The sequence below is a fragment of the Crinia signifera genome, chromosome 5 (genome assembly GCF_055691185.1).
Source record: "Crinia signifera chromosome 5, ASM5569118v1, whole genome shotgun sequence".
Lineage (NCBI taxonomy): Eukaryota > Metazoa > Chordata > Amphibia > Anura > Myobatrachidae > Crinia > Crinia signifera.
In genome coordinates this window covers 12,291,300-12,316,817 of record NC_139221.1, presented here as the reverse complement: position 1 = coordinate 12,316,817, position 25,518 = coordinate 12,291,300, and the positions used below count along the sequence as shown (strand labels likewise).

The 25,518-nt window shown below is 48.4% G+C and overlaps 1 protein-coding gene across 2 annotated transcripts in view; it reads right to left on the bottom strand.

Annotated features, from left to right (window-relative positions):
- Positions 1-208: 208 nt before the first annotated feature.
- TMIE (transmembrane inner ear) overlaps positions 209-25,518 on the bottom strand; it is a 136,753-nt gene continuing 111,443 nt past the window's right edge. For both annotated transcript variants that reach the window (XM_083186688.1, XM_083186689.1), the window contains exons 3-4: positions 16,497-16,646; positions 209-493 (exon numbers count right to left, since the gene is read on the bottom strand). In XM_083186688.1, the coding sequence (XP_083042814.1) occupies positions 384-493; positions 16,497-16,646 (260 nt within the window). In that variant the 3' untranslated portion in view covers positions 209-383. The remainder of the gene's footprint in view (positions 494-16,496; positions 16,647-25,518) is intronic.

Genomic DNA, 25,518 nt, shown 5'->3' with positions numbered 1-25,518 from the left:
AAATGAAATCTAAATGTGTAGAACTCTGCTAAATAACCAGTTTCCTATTCCCCAGGACTATTACTGTCACCAGTTGGGCTTAATATATATTAAAAGAAAAATCTTGCCTTAGAAATGTAATTGCCTCGGCTGCTTCCGCTCATCCCTCCGGCATTACGCTTGTAAACAGGCCTCAGACTTGCCAAAGGAACGGACAGAGACACGTACAGCAGACTATATATATAGATGTTTATAAATCATCACGTAGAACGGGTTTACATATGCAATAATTAACAAATCAGCATTTATATACACAGTACATCCAGAGAGAAGATGGATTAGGGGGGGACGTGTACCCCATATATAGTGATAAGAAATAAGAAGTTTGGAAAGAGAGGAAACGGTCAGTGACTCCCGTGAAGGGTTAATTCATCCTCTTCTTTTACAACAGGTAAGACCCTGTGTGGCCGAGACTGCACCTGACCGGAGAGGGTCTGGAGACTTTCAGAGGAACCTAGAGAGAGGGGAGAGCAGGGAGGAAACAGCAAGAGAGAGAGAGACAGAGAGACAGAGAAGAGTGAGAATACAGTGACAGCTCAGCACAGCTCTACAATAACATAGTTACTAACTTATCTCATAGTTACTAACTTATCTCCTAGTTACTAACTTATCTCATAGTTACTAAGTGTATCTCATAGTAACTAACTGATCTCATAGTTACTAACTTATCTCATAGTAACTAACTGATCTCATAGTTACTAACTTATCTCATAGTAACTAACTTATCTCATAGTAACTAACTGATCTCATAATTACTAACTGATCTCATAGTTACTAACTGATCTCATAGTTACTAAGTGTATCTCATAGTTACTAACTGATCTCATAGTTACTAAGTGTATCTCATAGTTACTATACTTATCTCATAGTTACTGTACTTATCGCATAGTAACTAACTTATCTCATAGTTACTGTAAGTGTATCTCATAGTTACTAACTTATCTCATAGTTACTATGTGTATCTCATAGTTACTATACTTATCTCATAGTTACTAACTGATCTCATAGTTACTATACTTATCTCATAGTTACTGTACTTATCTCATAGTTACTAAGTGTATCTCATAGTAACTAACTGATCTCATAGTTACTAACTTATCTCATAGTAACTAACTTATCTCATAGTAACTAACTGATCTCATAGTTACTAACTGATCTCATAGTTACTAACTGATCTCATAGTTACTAAGTGTATCTCATAGTAACTAACTTATCTCATAGTTACTAAGTGTATCTCATAGTTACTAAGTGTATCTCATAGTAACTAACTGATCTCATAGTTACTAACTTATCTCATAGTTACTAAGGGGGAAATTTACTAAAGGAAATTTGTAAAAAATCGGTGTATTTGTATTTAGAAATACACTTATTTTTGACATTTACTATCCCGAAAATACGACAATTCGTATTCGTATTGATAGCACATCAATACGAATACGAATTGCCGTATTTTTGGGATAGTAAATGTCAAAAATAAGTGTATTTCTAAATACAAATACACCTATTTTTTTACAAATTTCCTTTAGTAAATTTCCCCCTAAGTGTATCTCATAGTTACTAACTGATCTCATAGTTACTAAGTGTATCTCATAGTTACTAACTGATCTCATAGTTACTAAGTGTATCTCATAGTTACTATACTTATCTCATAGTTACTGTACTTATCGCATAGTAACTAACTTATCTCATAGTTACTGTAAGTGTATCTCATAGTTACTAACTTATCTCATAGTTACTAAGTGTATCTCATAGTAACTAACTTATCTCATAGTTACTATGTGTATCTCATAGTTACTATACTTATCTCATAGTTACTAACTGATCTCATAGTTACTATACTTATCTCATAGTTACTGTACTTATCTCATAGTTACTAAGTGTATCTCATAGTTACTAACTGATCTCATAGTTACTATACTTATCTCATAGTTACTAACTTATCTTATAGTTACTAAGCGTATCTCATAGTTACTAAGTGTATCTCATAGTTACTAACTTATCTCATAGTTACTATGTGTATCTCATAGTTACTATACTTATCTCATAGTTACTAACTGATCTCATAGTTACTATACTTATCTCATAGTTACTGTACTTATCTCATAGTTACTAAGTGTATCTCATAGTTACTAACTGATCTCATAGTTACTATACTTATCTCATAGTTACTAACTTATCTCATAGTTACTAAGTGTATCTCATAGTTACTAACTGATCTCATAGTTAATAACTGATCTCATAGTTACTAACTGATCTCATAGTTACTAACTTATCTCATAGTTACTAAGGGTATCTCATAGTTACTAACTGATCTCATAGTTACTAAGGTTATCTCAGAGTTACTAAGGGTATCTCATAGTTACTGTAAGTGTATCTCATAGTTACTAACTTATCTCATAGTTACTAATTTATCTCATAGTTACTAACGTATCTCATAGTTACTAACTTATCTCATAGTTACTAACTTATCTCATAGTTACTAACGTATCTCATAGTTACTAACTGATCTCATAGTTACTAAGGTTATCTCAGAGTTACTAAGGGTATCTCATAGTTACTGTAAGTGTATCTCATCGTTACTAACTTATCTCATAGTTACTAAGTGTATCTCATAGTTACTAACTGATCTCATAGTTACTAACTTATCTCATAGTTACTAACTTATTTCATAGTTACTAAGTGTATCTCATAGTAACTAACTTATCTCATAGGCCCTTATTCTGATCGGTGCGGATATATCCGCGTGCGTTCGGCCCGCCGATGTTTTGTGTCTGCGCATGTGCAGAGGCGTCTCTGCGCATGTGCGAGCGGGGCGTACGGCCAAATCCCGCATGATATGTGAACACTCCGAACAGGGGGTGGAGAGGGGCGTGAAGGGCTATTTGGGCTCATTACCATATGCATACGCCCCGCGTTTCATGGGAGTTCCCATGAAAACGCTGGGTGTACGTATGGTAATGCGGCCGTGACGCACGTGTAGGGGGCGGACATATGACATCGCCGGATGTCAGCTGCCCGCCCAGATCCCTGCTTTTGCACGGAGAAATGCCCGAGTGGTCTGAGGTTGCGGGAGCTGGTGGACCACTCGGTCCTGCATTCGATGGTCTGCTACCATCGAATGATGGGGGAGGTTCCCTTAGATGGAGGAGGCGTATTCCGTAAAAAAAAAAACGTGCGGTCCGTTCGGCCAGCTTCTTACCGCGTACGGACGGAGTTGGCGATCCGTATGGAAGGCGGGGTTTCGCACGCACGGTCCTGGCTGCATAATCGGCTCTGGCCGCACCGATCAGAATAAGGGCCATAGTTACTAAGTGTATCTCATAGGCCCTTATTCTGATCGGTGCGGCCAGAGCCGATTATGCGGCCAGGACCGTGCGTGCGAAACCCCGCCTTCCATACGGATCGCCAACTCCGTCCGTACGCGGTAAGAAGCTGGCGGAACGGACCGCACGTGTATTTTTCACGGAATATGCCTCCTCTATCTAAGGGAACCTCCCCCATCATTCGATGGTCGCAGACCATCGAATGCAGGACCGAGTGGTCCACCAGCTCCCGCAACCTCAGACCACACGGGCATTTCTCCATGCAAAAGCAGGGATCTGGGCAGGCAGCTGACATCCGGCGATGTCATATGTCCGCCCCCTACACGTGCGTCACGGCCGCATTACCATACGTACGCCCAGCATTTTCATGGGAACTCCCATGAAACGCGGGGCGTATGCATATGGTAATGAGCCCAAATAGCCCTTCACGCTCCTCTCCACCCCCTGTTCGGAGTGTTAACATATCATGCGGGATTTGGCCGTACGCCCCGCTCGCACATGCGCAGAGACGCCTCTGCACATGCGCAGACACAAAACATCGGTGGGCCGAACGCACGCGGATATATCCGCACCGATCAGAATAAGGGCCATAGTTACTAACTGATCTCATAGTTACTAACTGATCTCATAGTTACTAACTGATCTCATAGTTACTAGACGTATCTCATAGTTACTAGACGTATCTCATAGTTACTAACTGATCTCATTGTTACTATACTTATCTCATAGTTACTAACTGATCTCATAGTTACTAACTTATTGCATAGTTACTAAGTGTATCTCATAGCTACTAACTTATCTCATAGTTACTAAGTGTATCTCATAGTTACTAAGTGTATCTCATAGTTACTAACTGATCTCATAGTTACTACACTTATCTCATAGTTACTAAGTGTATCTCATAGTTACTAACTGATCTCATAGTTACTACACTTATCTCATAGTTACTAAGTGTATCTCATAGGGCGAGATGTACTAAAGGGAAAATGTGGTAAAACTCCCATTTTACCGCATTTTCCTATGTACTATTACCCGGCCGCACCGTTATCGCAGGGCAGGGTATCACCACCTTTGGGTGACGATACTCTATAGAAGCCTATGGGCTTCTTTTCGCTGCCCGCCTCGCCGACCCCATCTCTCCCCCTCCCTTGGGCTTACTGTACCTTCTTGCAGGTCCTCCTGGACCCCGGAAGGTAAGCCCTTCCTACCCCTATCAACGCAGCCGGACGTCCTTCCGGCTGCAGGGGGGAGGAGGAGGCACCGGGGACAGCTAAGCAGGCTGTGTAGGCATCAGAAGCCGGCAGGGAGGTGACGAAGACCCCCCACAGACCAGAGTACAGGTATCGCGGGGGGGCTCCGTTACCGCACCGTGATGCCAGCCGCATATGTTAGTACATATGCGCTAGCATCGCGGCGGGGGGGGGGGGGGCGGGAAGGGCAGCGATGTATTTTAATACATCTTGCCCATAGTTACTAACTTATCTCATAGTTATTAAGTGTATCTCATAGTTACTAATTGTATCCCTTAGGGCAGGATGTATTATGACGAAAATGCGGTAAAACCCCTGTTTTACCGCATTTTCAAATTTACTAAAACCCAGCTGCACCATCTTCGGCGGGCAGGGTATCGCCACCTTTGGGTGGCGATACCCTATAGAAGCCTATGAGCTTCTATCGCCGCCCGCTGCCTGGCGTCCTCACCCCTCTCCCCTGGCCTCCTTGCTGCTCCTCCTCCCCCAGCAGCATGTTGCAGCTGGGGATGTCCTTCCGGCTGCAGGCGGGAGGAGGAGATGCCGGGGACGCCGCAGAGCCCGTGAGGTGACGGAGACCCCCCCAAACCACATTATAGGTATCGCGGGGGGCCTCTGTCACCACACCGGTTAGTACATATGCGCTGGTATCACGGTGGCGAGGCGGCAAGGGGCGGAGATGTATGTTAATACATCCCGCCCATAGTTACTAAACTTATCTCAAGTTACTAAACTAATTTCATAGTTACTATACTTATCTCAAAGTTACTAAGTGTATCTCACAGTTACTAAACTTATCCCATAGTTCAGGAGTTCCCAAACTTTTTTGTGGCACCCCTAGGCTAAAGGCTACTCATTAAGAAAGTTACAAACAAATATTAAGTTAAATTAATTGTGTTAATATCTCATCCTAAGGATCAGTTATGTCATAATGGATAGGATTCACTTCTGTTTGTCCGCAATTTGACTATTATATTAGACATAAATAACTTAAATTGGTCCTGGGCCACCAACCCAGGGCATCCCTGCAAGTCCTCTAAGTCCTGGAGGGGGGAAAGGTATTGCCTGCAAAAGCAAGCAATACCCATTAGCCTATGAGCTTCTTAATGCATCCACTCCGCACAACCCCCGCCGCACTGCGCTGACCCTCTCAGAGGGGCAGTGGATGTTACTGCATCCCACATATCGCTACTAAACTTATCTCATAGTTCCTAAACTTACAGTATAGCAAAGTACAGACCTAGGGCGGGATGTATTAAAATACATTGCCGCCCTTCGCTGCCTGCCCGCCGCGATGCCAGCACATATGTACTAACATATGCAGCTGGCATTGCGGTGCGGTGACCCCCTGCGATACCTTTACTGTGGTGTGCGGGGGGTCCCAGTCACCTCCCTGCCGCCTGCTTCTCCCCTCACGCCAGGGACAGCTAAGCAGGCTGTCCATGGCGCCTCCTCCTCCCCCTGCAGCCGGAAGGACATCCAGCTGCGTTGCTAGGGAGATGAGGGGTTTACCTTCCAGGGTCCAGGAGGACCTTTCAGGAAGGTAAGCCCAAGGGGGAGGGGGAGAGGGGGGGGGTGGGTCGGCGAGGCGGCGGGGTTGCAGCGGGTGGAGAAAAGAAGCCCATAGGCTTCTATAGGGTATCGCCACCCAAAGCTGGTGATACCCTGCCCGGCGATATCGGTGTGGTCGGGTTTTAGTAATAATGAAAATGCGGTAAAATAGGGGTTTTACCGCATTTTCATTTTAAAACACCCCGCCCCTAGTGATATGCAAATAAAATCCCCTCACAGACAGCAGGATCGAGGCGGTCAGAAAAAAAAAACAGATCCCGAAGAGTGGTACAGCGGGTAGGGATTCATTGGGGCAGTTATAGGTGCGGGGTACAGGGGTTAGGGTTAGGCAGTGGTAGGGACAGTTATGGTTAGTCAGTGGGAGGGGAAAGTTAGGGCTAGGCAGTGGGAGAAGACGCTTACAGTTAAGCAGTGGGAGGGGACAGTTAGGGATAGGCAATGGGCGGGGACCTTTATGGTTAGGCAGTGGGAGAGGGTGGTTAGGGTTAGGCAGTGGGAGAGGGTGGTTAGGGTTAGGCAGTGGGAGAAGATGTTAGGATTAGGCAGTGGGAGAGGATGTTAGGGTTAGGCAGTGGGAGAGGATGTTAGGGTTAGGCAGTGGGAGTGGATGTTAGGGTTAGGCAGTGGGAGAGGATGTTAGGGTTAGGCAGTGGGAGAGGATGTTAGGTTTAGGCAGTGGGAGAGGGTCGTTAGGGTTAGGCAGTGGGAGAGGAAGTTATGGTTAGGCAGTGGGAGAGGGTGGTTAGGGTTAGGCAGTGGGAGAGGACGCTTACAGTTAAGCAGTGGGAGGGGACAGTTAGGGATAGGCAATGGGAGGGGACCTTTATGGTTAGGCAGTGGGAGAGGGTGGTTAGGGTTAGGCAGTGGGAGAGGGTGTTAGGGTTAGGCAGTGGGAGAGGATGTAAGGGTTAGGCAGTGGGAGAGGGTGGTTAGGGTTAGGCAGTGGGAGAGGATGTTAGGGTTAGGCAGTGGGAGAGGAAGTTATGGTTAGGCAGTGGGAGAGGAAGGGTACGGTTAGGCAGTGGGAGAGGGTGGTTAGGGTTAGGCAGTGGGAGATGATGGTTAGGGTTAGGCAGTGGGAGAGGATGTTAGGGTTAGGCAGTGGGAGAGGAAGGGTACGGTTAGGCAGTGGGAGAGGGTGGTTGGGTTAGGCAGTGGGAGAGGATGGGTACGGTTAGGCAATGGGAGGGGATGGTTAAGGTTAGGCATTGGTAGAGTAGGGTTTGGGTTAAGCAATGGGAGGGGACAGCTGGGCAGCGGGAGGGGACGGTCAGGGTTAGGCAGCTGGTGGGGATGGTCAGGGTTGGGCAGCTGGTGGGGATGGTTAGGGTTGGGCAGCAGGAGGGGATGGTTACAGTTAGGCATTGGGAGAGGAGGGTTTGGGTTAAGCAGTGGGAGGGGACGGTCAGGGTTAGGGTTGGGCAGCGGGAGAGGACGGTTAGGGTTAGGCAGTGGGAGAGGACGGTTAGGGTTAGGCAGCGGGAGGGGAGGGTTAAGCAATGGGAGAGGACGGTTAGGGTAAGGCAGTGGAAGGGGATGGTTAGGGTTAGGCAGTGGAAGGGGATGGTTAGGGTTAGGCAGTGGAAGGGGATGGTTAGGGTTAGGCAGTGGGAGAGGATGATTAGTGTTAGGCTGTAAGTGGTGCGGCTTAGGGTGGTTCTGGTTGATAAAACAACAGCGTCTAGATCGATAGTCAATAGGTCATCTACTACTTTTTATTTTGCTAGAGGTTTTCTGCATGGGAGTGGGGTAGTGCGGCAGCTTCACCTATCTGCCAATATGACAATGATAAATGGTGCTGAGCATCGGGAGCCAAGGCACACTGACTGCACTAGTGTGCAGTGCATTACTGGGAGTTAACCCATGAGACTTTGCTCAAGAGGTCAGAGGCTGAGAGACTTGTGCTGAGCTCTGTTTGGTGGAGCTCATCACATGTTTCTCAGACCCGGGTAAAAAGTATTGCAGCAGTGGCGGCCTCATCATGGGAGGGTTTTTAATCAGAGGCAACGCTGAGCCTGTCAGGGTTCCTACAGAGTAAATTACAGAGGGACAAACACAAGCTTTTCATTTGTTATATATATATATATCACAGGTGTAGAGCCAGAAACAGATCCACAAGGAGCACTCACCAATAAGATCAATTGTAGTTTAATGGTACTTGTTTAATGGTACTTGTTAAACGTACTTGAAGTGCTTGTGCTGTACGGATGTGCCAGGTGATCTGTCTTGACAAAGGCCCTCTAGTGGCCGAAACGTCGACTCCAATACAAAAGTAAGATGCTTTGTATCCTAAACAAGTACCATTAAACTACAATTGATCTTATTGGTGAGTGCTCCTTGTGGATCTGTTTCTGGCTCTACACCTGTGATATATTGGGAACATCATTGGATGTTTACTTAAGTGGAGCACCCCGAACATTGACAAGGGCTGGCCGTGAGTGCGGATTCTCCATAATATATATACTACATATATATATATATATATATATATATATATATATATATATATACTACCCTCAGTTACCCACTACCCTCAGTTACCCATTGACCAAGTTTATACTGCCTTTACACTGTGTTTTGACAGTGTAATATTCTCCTGTGCAGCTTGCGGCCAGTAATGACAAGTGGTAGGGGGCCCCCTGTCTAAAATGACCCGGGCCCCCCAAAGGCTTAATCCAGCCCTGCCTCTGGCCCTCCCTCCCCACAACGAACGGCCCGGCCAGTGTGTATCTCGCCAAAGCCATTCATTGACAGGGTCTGCACATGCGCAGAGCCCCAAACATGGGAACCAGACGAATTCACCCCGTTCCGAATGAATAAGAATCAGGCCAATATTTGGTATATAATAAGTGGTGGCTCCAGAGGGGAGGGGGGGGGGGGGCTGTAGTACATTCCATCTCCACACTTACTACATACCAACTATATTAGAAAACAGAAATGTATTGTGCAGAGTCTCACTGAACAGCAGATTCTCAATGCACATTTGCTTGATTGTTTTTAGATTAAGTTCCTCAGCAGGCATGTTATAGAACAATGCTGAACAGTAACATACATGTGAAACTCCGCTCCCCCGCAGCAAACAAGCTCAAATGAATTCATGCGCAGTATGATGGTGGGACAGAACTACAAAAGAGGAAAAGGAAATAAATGAAAATGCAAAACCATTGTTACAATGTAAACATATAATGAATAATGTATGATCCATCCACTGACGTTGAATTTCCCATTAGGCACGTGAGGCACCGGCCTAGGGGCGGCACATGTTTGGGGGCGGCACTTGGATGCCTGTGATAGTACTGTCAGCCCAAAATGTACTAATAACTGCAAAATATCCAGTGTACTGTACTATATTCCATCTTAAATAGAGTGTAAATGGATAGGACAAGCAGATACTGCCCCTATAAACTGTCCTACTTAGTAAACATTATTGTTGTGCCTAGGGGCGCCCTCATCCCTAAATCCGCCCCTGCGTCTGCCAATAAGATGCGTGTTCCACTGCAGGAATACCTCTGTTCTGTGAGTGACATTTGGGCCTTGTGCTTCCATAATAATAAAAAAGGACACAATGGAACTTATTCTGAGACGGACATCGTGGATATCTGCTGGAGCCTCCTGAGCCCAGGCACACATTGCTGCGTCACTGTATCACAGGGTTGCCTACCCTCCCTGATTGCCCGGTAGGCTCACGCAAATCGAGTCCCCTTCTAGCGACCCGTAAAGGCGGGCAACCCACCCGGATACCGGCGGCACCCCCAAATCTCCCTGGTCGTGCTGGTAAATTACCACAATTCTCTGCTTTTGGGGAGGGGCTAAATATGCAAATTGCATCATTTGGCACCTCCCCCTCCTCAAAGATCTTGCACATTGAGGGGTTAGCAATACTGGGTGGCTTGATGACATCTACATCAGGCCCCGCCCCCGAAGTGCTGCTGACAGTCTCCGCTCCAGCTCCTCCCAGAGAGGGGACTTGTTGTATCATACAGCCCACCAGGAGCATCTGCAATCTGGTGGATCACTATCAAACTATCAAACATCTGAACAGCCAAAACCGGTACGAATTCGGAAAGGGGCGTGGCCAAGGATAAATACACCGATGTCGCTCATATTTTTATATGATTTGTTTATTGTCACGTTGCCGGGCCGGTCACGTTGGCACATTGCTCGGTCGTGTTGGCTTGTGAGAACCAACTTGAAAACGTTGAAGCTAAAATGTATCCATTTTGGTTGTTTTATTTGCTGATAGCAAAGATCAAGGGTGAAATAAAGTGTGATTTTTGTGATTTTTTTAGACAGCTCAAAAGTCGCACCATACAGTATAGCACATGTGATAATTCCGTACGAAATTGGCAAATGTAAAAGGGTGTGAATTTTTTAGACAAAGTCAGAATTTGCTTATGATTTCTGTGGATTTTTAGTAACGTATCTGATCAATAATTTTTTTTTTTAAATGGTGTGCCCCCGGCCAGGCTCTAAACTACCATGGAGAGAGTTCACCAACTGTCACATTTTCCAGAGTACAATGGTGATGCATTGTAAATAGAAGGATGACTTTTAACTCTGAAACGAAGCAACCAATTACAATGCCAGTCGCCAATCTATGAACCAAGTTCTAATTTGATATAGGACAATAGCATTATAGAAATAGGGACTCCTAAAAGTCATTCTTCTGCTCCTAATAAACGGATGATAATAATAATATATTTTTTGTGTGCATTTTGTTCTCTCCCCTCCTCAATCCATCAAAATCCTTTGCCACCTCGGCCTGTATCACTGGGGACTTACCAAGTGCCATAGAGCCCGCCCCGCTCAATATCAGCCCCCATCGCCAAAGACACATCCCCTCAAAGCCGTTCGCAAAGGGAACCTGCACATGCGCATAAAAGACTAACCCCCGATCACCCCCTTGGTGCCCATGACTATGTAGTAAACCTTCCCGCTGAATCGTCCCCTGTACTGTAGCTTTACCTCCGGAGTACACAGAAATCTAATAAACAAATGTATTCTCCAGGGAGAAATTGCTCTGGAAATTGGAATTATCACCTGGCAGCAGAGTTTCTCATTTCCGAATCCAATTTTTAAAGTTATTTTTACTGTTGTTGTTTTTCTGAGATTGACGATTTCTCGCCTGGATTCCCATTCATATGTTTATCAGCACCTTAATATGCCCAGAGTTTTGCAATGACGGATTACGGTATTTGGATTTGGATATCAGGTGAGGTTATTATTCCATTTAACGTTACCTACAGTATGCATTGTACGGGAGGGTGATGCATTTACCCCGTCAGCGATGTTTTTACAAAGTAATCTCCCGGTAATTGGTGTTTTGATTAAAAGTCAAAATAATTGATTTTGAAGCAGAGAGCAGTTTATACTGATCAAGGATTTAAGTCTCTATCCCACTATACATTATGGGCGAAATGTAATAGGTTGCGATTTCAGCCCTCTGACCGGTCAGCATGGGCAGGGGTCCTGGGGGAGTGGGGACCCCCCCAAAGAAGGGGTCCCCCCCCTCCAGAACTTACCTGCCCATGCTGAAGCCCGGGGCTGTCCTCGATGCCCCTGGGCTGTGGGCATAGAGCTGATGATTGGTGTAAAAAAATAGATAAAATCCTATTGTGATAAAATCCTATTGTGTATTGCTGTGGAACTATGAGTCCCAGCAAGCCTGCACCACATGCAGGGACTTGGAGAACCACAAGTCCCAGCATGTGGGGCAATAAAGGGCCCGCTGGGACTAGTAGTCCCACAGTACTACAAATAGTTAAAAAAGTACACAAACACACTGACATTAAAACTTTATTACGTTCGGAGCCCATACATCCAATACTCCAGGGACGTGCAGGCAGGGGAGGCAGAGCCTCCCCTGTCATAATGATGAAAATAATAAAAAGAAGATATATTTATATATCTTCTTTTATTATTTTCATCATTTCTCCCTCTCCGGCTGCCTCCCACCCTCTTACACTGCTGCATGTGAGGGTGGGAGGCAGCGGGAGAGGTGCCTCCTGCTGTTAACATTAAAACTCCGGGCAGCGTGGGGGGGGTAGGGGGCAGGGTGCAGCAATGGGCTGTAAAAGCCCATTGAAAATGAATGGGGAAGCGGCATTTATACTGGTGCCGCAATGACGGGCACCAGTATGAATGCACGCCCCCAGATGTGATTGGGCCAGCGGATCCAGTGCTGGATCCGCTGTCCTATCACACACATGCAGGGCAGAGGATGCAGCAGCGCGGGCAGCGGGGACTGAGTCCGGCGCTGCTGGGAGAAAGCCACAGCCGAGAGGACAGGTGAGTCCGCCCGGGAGGGGAGAGGGGGGGGGGAAGAGGCCTGTGCTGTGCCATGCCCGACCGCGGCAGTACGGGGGGGAGTAGGCTCCCGCATGTACCCCCTGCTGCCTGTCCCCGACCGCGGCAGTGCAGGGGGGGGGGGGTTGGAGTAGGCTCCCTGCATGTAACCCCTGCTGCCTGTGCCCGACCGCCGGCAGTGCGGGGACGGGGAGGGGGGAAGGCTGACGCATGTACCCCCTGCTGCCGGTGCCCGCGGTGAGGTGAGTGCCTCCCCAGGCAATGTCCTCACCGCACGTCACTGCAATACTCACCTATGTTGCCACGAAGGATCGGTCCCCTTGTCCAGTAGAATCCACTGGGGTGCCTGTGGAGAGAATTCATACTCACCACAGACGTCTTCAACGCTTCTCCGGGTGCCCAGCAGCATTCTTCCCACGGTCCGGTGTTCTGTTGACATCTGGGGCTCCGCCCCCCGACCGGGACTTAGGCCCGCCCATCAGCCAATCATGGTCCTTGAAAACCGGCATGCCGGTTTTCAAGGACCATGATTGGCTGATGGGCGGGCCTAATTCCCGGTCAGGGGGCGGAGCCCCAGATGTCAACAGAACACCGGAGGACGGTGATCGTGGGAAAAAATGCTGCAGGGCTCCCGGGGAAGCGCTGAAGACGTCTGTGGTGAGTATGATTTCTCTCCACAGCCTCCCCTCTGGATTCTACTGGACAAGGGGACCGAAGCTTCGTGTCAACATAGGTGAGTATTGGATGAATGGGCTTGGTGTGTATTAAAGTTGTACTGGGTATGGGTGAAAACCGGACCAGGACAAAACCCCCGGACCGCCGGACAAGACATCAAACTCTGCATTTTGGAGCTTGTAGCCTCCGGTCCGGGGGGTGTCCTGTTCGGGGGTGTCCTGTCCGGGGGGCTGCCTGTGACACCTATCACCAAGTAGAGGAGGAGGGGGTAGAATAAAGCCTCCCTGTATGGTCCGGGCATGTAGCAAAACCGGACGGTCCGGACCACACGGGGTGGCTGTAATCTCCCCTCCACCATGTCCCTGGTGATGGCTATAACAGGGACCCCCCGGACAAGACACCCCCGGACAGGACACCCCCCGGACCGGACCCTACAAGCTCCGGACTGCAGTTTTTGATGTCCTGTCCAGCGGTCCGGAGTTTAGTCCGGGTCCGGTTTTTACATAGTCCCAGTTGTACTGTCTGTGTGTGTGTTTTTATTTAACTATTTGTAGTACTGTGGGACTACTAGTCCCAGCGGGCCCTTTATTGCCCCACATGCTGGAACTTGTGGTTCTCCAAGTCCCTGCATGTGGTGCAGGCTTGCTGGGACTCAGTTCCACAGCAATACACAATAGGATTTTATCTATTTTTTGACACCATTAATCAGCTCTATGCCCACAGCCCAGGGGCATCGAGGACAGCCCCAGGCTTCAGCATGGGCAGGTAAGTTCTGGAGGGGGGGACCCCTTTTTTGGGGGGGTCCCCACTCCCCCAGGGCCCCTGCCCATGCTGACCGGTCAGAGGGCTGAATGCTTTGGCCGGGGGGACTTGTATAAAAAGTCTCCCCCCCGGCTGTGGCATTACCCTGCTGGCTGGTTGGGCCCGGTGCTGGTTCTTGAAATACGGGGGACCCCCAGTCATTTTGGCCCCCGTATTTTGGGAACCAGGACCGGCCCTTCAGCCTGGTGCTGGTTTAATAAAATCCAGGGAACCCTAACTTGATTGTTCCTTTGATTTTATGAAACCAGGACCGGCTCTTTCAGCTCGGGGCTGGTTATGCTCAGGAGGGGGGACCCCACGCCGTTTTTTTTTTTACTTTAACTTTTAGCCTTTTTTTGGACAGAACCATGCACAGATCACACAGATTTGTGCATGGTTCTGTAAAAATCGCCAGCAAGAAGCTGGTCTATTTTTTTTTGCGTTTTTTGGTAAGGTCCCATATGTGACTTTAGAACTCGCATCCTATTACATATGCGAGTTCTATAGTTTACAATGGGAAAACATCTGGATGCGATTTTCAGTGTGACTGAAAATCGCATCTTTAAAATGTGCGAATTCGCGGTAAAAAATGGGATTTTTCCCGTGACTCGTACACTATTACATGTGCGATTTGTAGAAAAAATGCGATTTTGGCCGATTTTGACCAAAAATCGCAAAAGTCTAAAGATCGCACCCTATTACATTTCGCCCTATGTGTCTATAGATACCTATCTCTCTCTCTCTAATACCCCATTCACACCAGCCTAAATTACCGGGTTGAGTCCGGGAACAACCCGGTACTAGCGCTGGTGTGAAAGGTTCCCGGGACAAAATCCCGGGCAAATTTCAACCCGGCTACGTACCAGGGTTGTTCCCGGGTTCAACCCGGGGACCTGGCTGGTGTGAAAGGTACAGGTTATACTTACCCGGGTTGCCGTGTCCTCGGTGTGCTGTCTGGAGGGGAATCCACGCAGGCGGCGGGCGCAAATGACGGGACAGCCGGTGGATGATGATGATGACGCAGTTCTCCGGCGGCAGTGAGGACGCCGGAGAGCTGCGTCATCGTCATCCGCAGCCTGTCCCGTCATTTGCGCCGCCGCCTGTGTGGATCCCTGGCCTGCACGGAGGACCAGCAACCGGGGTGAGTATTCTCCCCACCTCCGCCGCCATCCCGCCGCCTGCCCGCCGACTGCCCGCCTCCTCCCCACCTCCTTCCCGCCCCCTTCTCAAACCAGAAAATGCAGGGACATTTCTGGTGTGAATGGGTCCAAACCCGAGAATGTCCCTGCTTGTCCCGGGAACTGAATTCCCGGGTTTGTCCCTGCATTTCTGGTGTGAATGGGGTATTAGTGGGTGACAGGGGGAGGCAGAGGGTGATTGTGGAAAACAAAAACGTAAGAGGGGCAGGGTGAACCAGAGAGAGGCAGAGCAGAGGGTAACAGCATAAGGCAGTGGAAGGCAGGGGTTGAAAGCAGAAGGCAGGGGAGAGGGGAGGGGGGAGTCACTGGGTGACAGGGAGAGGCAGAGTGTGGCAGTGTATTGCAGGGACAGCTTGCCATAAATGGGCCGATTCAGACACGCTTGTTACAGGCTGAATTCTCTGATCATACCTATTATCTTCTAGAAGGTGCTTAATAAATAAGAAATCTGATTGGTTGGTATGAGCAACCTCCCATCTTGGACAGAACTCCCTCCTTTGTGTCTACGCTGTGTGAATACACAATGGAAATAGCCGCAGACACAGCTGGAAGTTGCTGCAGTCATCACACAAGTTACTTTACTGTACAGAAGTTGAGAGTTTGCTCCTATTATGCAGAAAGCTTGAGGGCAGGATCTGCTGGCAACGCATAAAACCTCAGCGGTAAATGAGGAGAACTTCTACCTGCGCAGTAATGCGATGAGAACGCTTCATCTGCAGGACAGGGTTCAGCCTCTCCGCCCTCACAATCTGCTGGGCAAGCTGCCACATCTGCCATGGCGGAGAGATCACAGACTGGCACATTCAGAGTCCAGCAATATGCCAACGTTACATCGTTAGCTGAACTTACGGGGTGATTCAGGTTGGTTTGCAAAAGCAATCTCCTTCTTTAAATTACAAAACCGTGTGCACTGCAGGTGGGGCAGATGTAACGTGTGCAGAGAGAGTAGATGATGAGAGACTTACTAGACAACATAAGATAAAAGAACGACAATAAAATGAAGACAGTTGTGTGGCAGTTGGTGTATAACACACTATGGGAGGATGTATCAAACATTCGAGAGAGATCAAGTGGGCAACTACAGAAGCCATTAAGCCTATTGGTTGCTATAGACATTGTCTCCGCCTTGTACAGAATGTTATGAATGTAGTTTGAATGGAATGTAAAGAATATGGTGATGATGGTAGATGGAATCCACTCATGACCACCTATACACAGTCCCCGGCACTGTACAGGATCCCTACCGGTATTTGCTCACGCCCTAGGCACGGACTCTAGTGTTACATTATTAATACCAATGGCTACTATTAGAAGTAGGGAAGTTATATTACCTCCGGGGATCTCCGTCAGCTCATTCAGCGGCGGCACACTCTCCAGTTTATCGGCGTACTCCTTCCCGGCCTGGCGCTGTGCGTAGCGCGCCTCAATCTCTTTCTTGGTCCTTGGGATCCGGCATTTGAAAATGCAGCACAGTGTGATGACTGCGCAGGAGACAGACAGAGACAAGAAGAGGGTTTGTAAGTTACTATGTGCTGCAGACATGGGCCATCTCTAAGAACATTTGTATGGAGTGATAGATGTTGCCAGTAGCAACCAATGTGATACTAGCTATTATCCTGTAGAAGGTGCTAGATAAATGGCACGTAGAATCTCGCACCATGAGTGGGTAACAAGAAAAGAGACCTTGCATCCTATAATAAATTCTACCTCTGAGTTCATTGACCTCTGTGCTTTACTACATAGTAACCTACCCTGCTGCATTCTGCAGGAGACTCCCTGACATAGCAGCAATCTCCCTCTCTCCCTCATTAGTCTAGCAATCTCCCTCATGTCACCTAGCCCACATTACACTGTTACATCATAGTTACCTCCCCTCCTGCATTCTGCAGGAGACTCCCTGACATAGCAGCAATCTCCCTCTCTCCCTCATTAGTCTAGCAATCTCCCTCATGTCACCTAGCCCACATTACACTGTTACATCATAGTTACCTCCCCTCCTGCATTCTGCAGGAGACTCCCTGACATAGCAGCAATCTCCCTCTCTCCCTCATTAGTCTAGCAATCTCCCTTATGTCACCTAGCCCACATTACACTGTTACTTCATAGTTACCTCCTCCTGCATTCTGCAGGAGACTCCCTGACATAGCAGCAATCTCCCTCTCTCCCTCATTAGTCTAGCAATCTCCCTCATGTCACCTAGCCCACATTACACTGTTACATCATAGTTACCTACCCTCCTGCATTCTGCAGGAGACTCCCTGACATGGCAGCAATCTCCCTCTCCCTCATTAGTCTAGCAATCTCCCCCATGTCACCTAGCCCACATTACACTGTTACATCATAGTTACCTCCCCTCCTGCATTCTGCAGGAGACTCCCTGACACAGCAGCAATCTCCCTCTCTCCCTCATTAGTCTAGCAATCTCCCTCATGTCACCTAGCCCACATTACACTGTTACATCATAGTTACCTACCCTGCTGCATTCTGCAGGAGACTCCCTGACATAGCAGCAATCTCCCTCTCTCCCTCATTAGTCTAGCAATCTCCCTCATGTCACCTAGCCCAAATTACACTGTTACATCATAGTTACCTCCCCTCCTGCATTCTGCAGGAGACTCCCTGACACAGCAGCAATCTCCCTCTCTCTCTCATTAGTCTAGCAATCTCCCTCATGTCACCTAGCCCACATTACACTGTTACATCATAGTTACCTACCCTGCTGCATTCTGCAGGAGACTCCCTGACACAGCAGCAATCTCCCTCTCTCCCTCATTAGTCTACCAATCTCCCTCATGTCACCTAGCCCACATTACACTGTTACATCATAGTTACCTACCCTGCTGCATTCTGCAGGAGACTCCCTGACATAGCAGCAATCTCCCTCTCTCCCTCATTAGTCTAGCAATCTCCCTCATGTCACCTAGCCCACATTACACTGTTACATCATAGTTACCTACCCTGCTGCATTCTGCAGGAGACTCCCTGACATAGCAGCAATCTCCCTCTCTCCCTCATTAGTCTAGCAATCTCCCTCATGTCACCTAGCCCACATTACACTGTTACATCATAGTTACCTCCCCTCCTGCATTCTGCAGGAGACTCCCTGACATAGCAGCAATCTCCCTCTCTCCCTCATTAGTCTAGCAATCTCCCTCATGTCACCTAGCCCACATTACACTGTTACATCATAGTTACCTACCCTGCTGCATTCTGCAGGAGACTCCCTGACATAGCAGCAATCTCCCTCTCTCCCTCATTAGTCTAGCAATCTCCCTCATGTCACCTAGCCCACATTACACTGTTACATCATAGTTACCTCCCCTCCTGCATTCTGCAGGAGACTCCCTGACATAGCAGCAATCTCCCTCTCTCCCTCATTAGTCTAGCAATCTCCCTCATGTCACCTAGCGTACAATACACTGTTACATTATAGTTACCTCCCCTCCTACATTCTGCAGGAGACTCCCTGACATAGCAGCAATCTCCCTCTCTCCCTCATTAGTCTAGCAATCTCCCTCATGTCACCTAGCCCACATTACACTATTACATCATAGTTACCTCCCCTCCTGCATTCTGCAGGAGACTCCCTGACATAGCAGCAATCTCCCTCTCTCCCTCATTAGTCTAGCAATCTCCCTCATGTCACCTAGCCCACATTACACTGTTACATCATAGTTACCTCCCCTCCTGCATTCTGCAGGAGACTCCCTGACATAGCAGCAATCTCCCTCTCTCTCTCATTAGTCTAGCAATCTCCCTCATGTCACCTAGCCCACATTACACTGTTACATCATAGTTACCTACCCTGCTGCATTCTGCAGGAGACTCCCTGACACAGCAGCAATCTCCCTCTCTCCCTCATTAGTCTACCAATCTCCCTCATGTCACCTAGCCCACATTACACTGTTACATCATAGGGTACTCTTTACTTAGAAGGGCGCCCACGATTTTGATCGTGGGCATCGTTAGTAAAAAATCTCGGGCATCTCGGGCATTGAATGCACTAAAAAATCGGGTGCGATCAACCGACGAGATGCCCGAGATTTCCCATAGGGAACAATGTTAAATGTCTCAATTGACCCAATTTTCCTGTTCAATGCCTCAATTGACCCGATTTTTCCATAGGAAACAATGTTAAATGGGCCACAGAGGCCAAATAGGCACCCTGAAGTGTATAATGGCCACCCGAATTGTTAACGCCACCCCACGATCAACGTCAACCCGATGCGTGGCGAGCGCAGCGAGCCCGCGAGGGGCGGCGGTACGCGTCCTACGACCTTTTCATAGCCCCACTATCCACGTCGGCGTGGAGTTGAGAATAGAAAGTGTGGCGAGCGCAGCGAGCCACCGAGCCCTAAGCGTGGCGAGCGCAGCGAGCCCCGCGAGGGTACGCGGACAGCTGTGAAGCCCGCGAGGGGACGCGGATACCTGTGAAGGTATCCGCGTCCGCTCGCCACGCTTCGGGCTCGGTGGCTCGCTGCGCTCGCCACACTTTCTATTCTCAACTCCACGCCGACGTGGATAGTGGGGGTATGAAAAGGTCGTAGGACGCGTACCGCCGCCCCTCGCGGGCTCGCTGCGCTCTCCACGCTTCGGGTTGACGTTGATCGTGGGGTGGCGTTAACAATTCGGGTGGCCATTATTCACTTCAGGGTGCCTATTTGGCCTCTGTGGCCCATTTAACATTGTTTCCTATGGAAAAATTGGGTCAATTGAGGCATTGAACAGGAAAATCGGGTCAATTGAGACATTTAACATTGTTCCCTATGGGAAATCTCGGGCATCTCGTCTGTCGCATCGCACCTGATTTTTTAGTGCATTCAATGCCCGAGATGGCCGAGATGGGCGCCCTTCTAAGTAAAGAGTACCCATCATAGTTACCTACCCTGCTGCATTCTGCAGGAGACTCCCTGACATAGCAGCAATCTCCCTCATTAGTCTAGCAATCTCCCTCATGTCACCTAGCCCACATTACACTGTTACATCATAGTTATCTCCCATCCTGCATTCTGCACAAGACTCCCTTGCATAGCAGCAATCTCCCTCTCTCCCTCATTAGTCTAGTAATCTCCCTCATGTCACCTAGCCCACATTACACTGTTACACCATAGTTACCTCCCCTCCTGCATTCTGCAGGAGACTCCCTGACATAGCAGCAATCTCCCTCTCTCCCTCATTAGTCTAGCAATCTCCCTCATGTCACCTAGCCCACATTACACTGTTACACCATAGTTATCTCCCCTCCTGCATTCTGCAGGAGACTCCTTGACATAGCATCTATCTCCCTCTCTCCCTCATTAGTCTAGCAATCTCCACCATGCCACCTAGCCCACATTACACTGTTACATCATAGTCACCTCCCCTCCTGCATTCTGCAGGAGACTCTCAGACATAGCAGCAATCTCCCTCTCTCCCTCATTAGTCTAGCAATCTCCCTCATGTCACCTAGCCCACATTACACTGTTACATTTTGGGTAAAAAAAGGAATGAGAGACAGATACATTTACATTGAATCATCAGCACCATTTCCCAGCACTTTACCAAGTATAGTAGCTCTTACTAACTGCTCTGGGGCTCATCTACATTTGGATATAAGTCATTTTAAAAGATTCCTCTCAGATGTAGCAGTACACACCTACGTTTCTAGGTGCCATGTTCACAATCTCTTTTCACAATCTCTCCATATATGGAACTAGACACGCCCTTTGGGCGGAGCATGACACGCCCAGTCAATGGGGAGCTGTGAAAAATTCTACCAACTATAATCTCCCTGAAACTAGTTTTCAAAAGAAGGCAAGTATGGTTTACTGACTGGATGAGATTTATTTACACACAATAAAGTTACGGACATGCCATGTTTTCCAAAAGGGTAGAGGGCATTTTACTGAATGTCAAAACGAAGGTGTTTGTTTTTCAAAGGCAAAAAGTCTTTGGCCATTTCCATACTGTTTGTGTGCGTACATTACACACTGATGAGATCTGGACGCACAATCACATGTTCCTCAATCCTAGGGATTAAACACAAGATACCACACTGATTACTGTGACTCATGTATAACGTATAGGATTTCCTATTGTAGCAATAGTATCACTTTCTAGAACTGGGAGAACTATAGGGATCCAATTCATGTTCTTATGCAAATGTCCTTGTGATTCTCCAGGTTACGGAGCTGCTAATGTCAGCAAGTGACGCATTGTACAGGGTAATGCAGGGCTGCCACCAGGAATTTGGGGGCCCGGGACTGATTTTCAGTGGAAGAGCTGTCAGTATGGGAGGTAGATTTATTTGTACACACTGTGGGGGAGATTCTCTAACAATCGCGGTCCAGCTCCGCCCCCCTTCGCCGCCCAACGCATACACAATTATCTCATATGCTCTAACATACAGTATGCGATAATTATAGCAACGGACAGCTCTTGCGTTAAGAGCTGTCCTTTGCGGTGAGAGTCGCCGGGTCCCGGCGGCTCCACCCTCCCTCCCTTACCCGGCACTGCTGCTGCTGCGCCGGGCTCTCCTCCTCCCTACACCCGGAAGAGGATTATAGTGTAGGGAGGAGGAGGTCACAGGTCCGGGCAGCACAGCACTGTGCTGCCCGGACACAGGTGAGGGGGGGGGGGGGGTCGGTGCGTGGTGGCGGTGGGTCGGTGCGGGGCGGTGGTGGGTTGCGGTAGAAGTCCTTAGGCTTCTATGGGGCATTGCCAGATTTGTCTGGTGATGCCCTCTGCCGCGGTATCCTGGCGGGGGATGCTTAGAGCATCCCCCATAACAGGGTTTTTACCGCATTTTTAGTTTAAAGAATCTCCCCCTGTATCTTGCAATATGTAGTGCTGGTTCGTGCGAACCCCCATCTCCCCCACTCATCTACCCCCCCCCTCCATTAACTTACCGACCGACTCAGCAATGTCCCGAAGCACAGCCTGGCTTCTTCAATGCAGGATGCCGGCAGCCAATTAAAATGCAGCACCGGTGGGTTAGCCAATAGAGCTTGTGTACCGGCATCCACTCTGATTGGCTAATCGTACACAAGCTCTGATTGGCTTAAAAGCCGGTGCAGCATTTTAATTGGCCGCTGGCTTCCTGCATTGAAGAAGCCAGCCTGTGCTTCCGGACCTGCTGAGGATTGCTGTGGGCAAAATGAGCTGCCTGGGCCTTTCCAGAGACCGGGGCCCGGTACAGCTGTACCCACAGCACCCCCCTGTCGGCGGCCCTGGTGTAATGTGTTCTTACTGACATATGTAATGATACACGTCTGATGGCAGGAACTAGCAATCCATAACTAGTGCAGGTCCTTCTTACTGACATATATAATGATACACGCCTTCTTACTGACATACATAATGATACACGCCTTCTTACTGACATACATAATGATACACGCCTTCTTACTGACATACATAATGATACACGCCTTCTTACTGACATATATAATGATACACGCCTTCTTACTGACATATATACTGATACACTCCTTCTTACTGACATACATAATGATACACGCCTTCTTACTGACATATATAATGATACACGCCTTCTTACTGACATATATAATGATACACGCCTTCTTACTGACATACATAATGATACACGCCTTCTTACTGACATATATACTGATACACGCCTTCTTACTGACATACATAATGATACACGCCTTCTTACTGACATATATAATGATACACGCCTTCTTACTGACATATATAATGATACGCGTCTGATGGCAGGAACTAGTAATCCATAAGAGCTCCATTAGTTTATTCCTATGAAACCTTGCATACTTAACGCAGAACTTTACTTAAAGTACGAACGTAAGTGAGAGAACCTTAGAACCCGACCATGTGAGGCTTATACAGGTGTAAAATAATGACATGGACACGGTACGACTTGGCTTAAAAAGGCCACAGCTTCTTATTCAAATAGGTAATTGCCCCAATGAGTTAAAGGTGACATGGGGGGGATGCTGCATTCCTGCTCTAGCTTTACTTACTTTGGGCCATGCCCCAGAGGATGACTAAAAAGTCCTCCCCAATTGACGCACCTATTATCACCTAACCCTCATAGACCGGACGTTATCCACACAAGTGACGCCCAGGTCCCCTAGCACTGAGCAGGACAAACTTGCCAATCATTTGAGGGCAGGTGTCCCAGAATGATCATATGCACCTTAAAAGCCTCAAAAATGCAGCGTTCCCCCGTCCTGCTGCGCCTCAACACAACACAAAGCAGTGACAAGTGAGAAAGACAAAAAACGGGTTTGGGCGGGCAGGACTCTAAAATATAATTCCCAACAAGCCTTGCGCCTTTGGGGACACCTTTATAAACCCTTATTCCAAGTTACCTCCCCAGACTGGGATTGGCTAACCTGCATGATAGACAGCCAGACCCTAACCAGTTCTGTCCCAGTGACAAGCTTGTCACCTGACATTCATAGGAAAAACCTGGGATTCTTAACTCCTCTCCTGCCCTTCTTACTGACGGCTACACATCCCTGCCCTTCTTACCGACAACTACAGCACCTGGGATTATTAACTCCTCTCCTGCCCTTCTTACAGAAGGCTACACATCCCTGCCCTTCTTACCGACAACTACAGCACATCCCTGCCCTTCTTACTGACAACTGCCCATCCCTGCCCTTCTTACTGACAACTGCACATCCCTGCCCTTCTTACTGACAACTGCACATCCCTGCCCTTCTTACCGACAACTGCACATCCCTGCACTTCTTACTGACAACTGCACACCCCTGCCCTTCTTACCGACAACTGCACACCCCTGCCCTTCTTACCGACAACTGCACACCCCTGCCCTTCTTACTGACAACTGTCCATCCCTGCCCTTCTTACTGACAACTGCACATCCCTGCCCTTCTTACCGACAACTGCACATCCCTGCACTTCTTACTGACAACTGCACACCCCTGCCCTTCTTACAACTGCACATCCCTGCCCTTCTTACAACTGCACATCCCTGCCCTTCTTACCGACAACTACAACATCCCTGCCCTTCTTACCGACAACTGCACATCCCTGCACTTCTTACTGACAACTGCACACCCCTGCCCTTCTTACCGACAACTGCACACCCCTGCCCTTCTTACCGACAACTGCACACCCCTGCCCTTCTTACTGACAACTGTCCATCCCTGCCCTTCTTACTGACAACTGCACATCCCTGCCCTTCTTACTGACAACTGCACATCCCTGCCCTTCTTACCGACAACTGCACATCCCTGCCCTTCTTACAACTGCACATCCCTGCCCTTCTTACAACTGCACATCCCTGCCCTTCTTACCGACAACTACAACATCCCTGCCCTTCTTACCGACAACTGCACATCCCTGCAATTCTTACTGACAACTGCACACCCCTGCCCTTCTTACTGACAACTGCACATCCCTGCCCTTCTTACCGACAACTGCACATCCCTGCCCTTCTTACTGACATCTGTCCATCCCTGCCCTTCTTACCGACAACTGCACATCCCTGCCCTTCTTACCGACAACTGCACATCCCTGCCCTTCTTACCGACAACTGCACATCCCTGCCCTTCTTACTGACAACTGTCCATCCCTGCCCTTCTTACCGACAACTACACATCCCTGCCCTTCTTACCGACAACTGCTCATCCCTGCCCTTCTTACCGACAACTGCACATCCCTGCCCTTCTTACCGACAACTGCACATCCCTGCCCTTCTTACTGACAACTGTTCATCCCTGCCCTTCTTACAGACAACTGCACATCCCTGCCCTTCTTACTGACAACTGCACATCCCTGCCCTTCTTACTGACAACTGTCCATCCCTGCCCTTCTTACAGACAACTGCACATCCCTGCCCTTCTTACCGACAGCTACACATCCCTGCCCTTCTTACAACTGTCCATCCCTGCCCTTCTTACTGACAACTGCACATCCCTGCCCTTCTTACAGACAACTGCACATCCCTGCACTTCTTACTGACAACTGCACACCCCTGCCCTTCTTACTGACAACTGCACACCCCTGCCCTTCTTACCGACAACTGCACACCCCTGCCCTTCTTACCGACAACTACACATCCCTGCCCTTCTTACCGACAACTGCACATCCCTGCACTTCTTACGGACAACTGCACACCCCTGCCCTTCTTACCGACAACGGCACACCCCTGCCCTTCTTACCGACAACTACACATCCCTGCCCTTCTTACCGACAACTGCACATCCCTGCCCTTCTTACCGACAACTGCACATCCCTGCCTTTCTTACTGACAACTGTCCATCCCTGCCCTTCTTACTGACAACTGCACATCCCTGCCCTTCTTACCGACAACTGCACATCCCTGCCCTTCTTACTGACATCTGTCCATCCCTGCCCTTC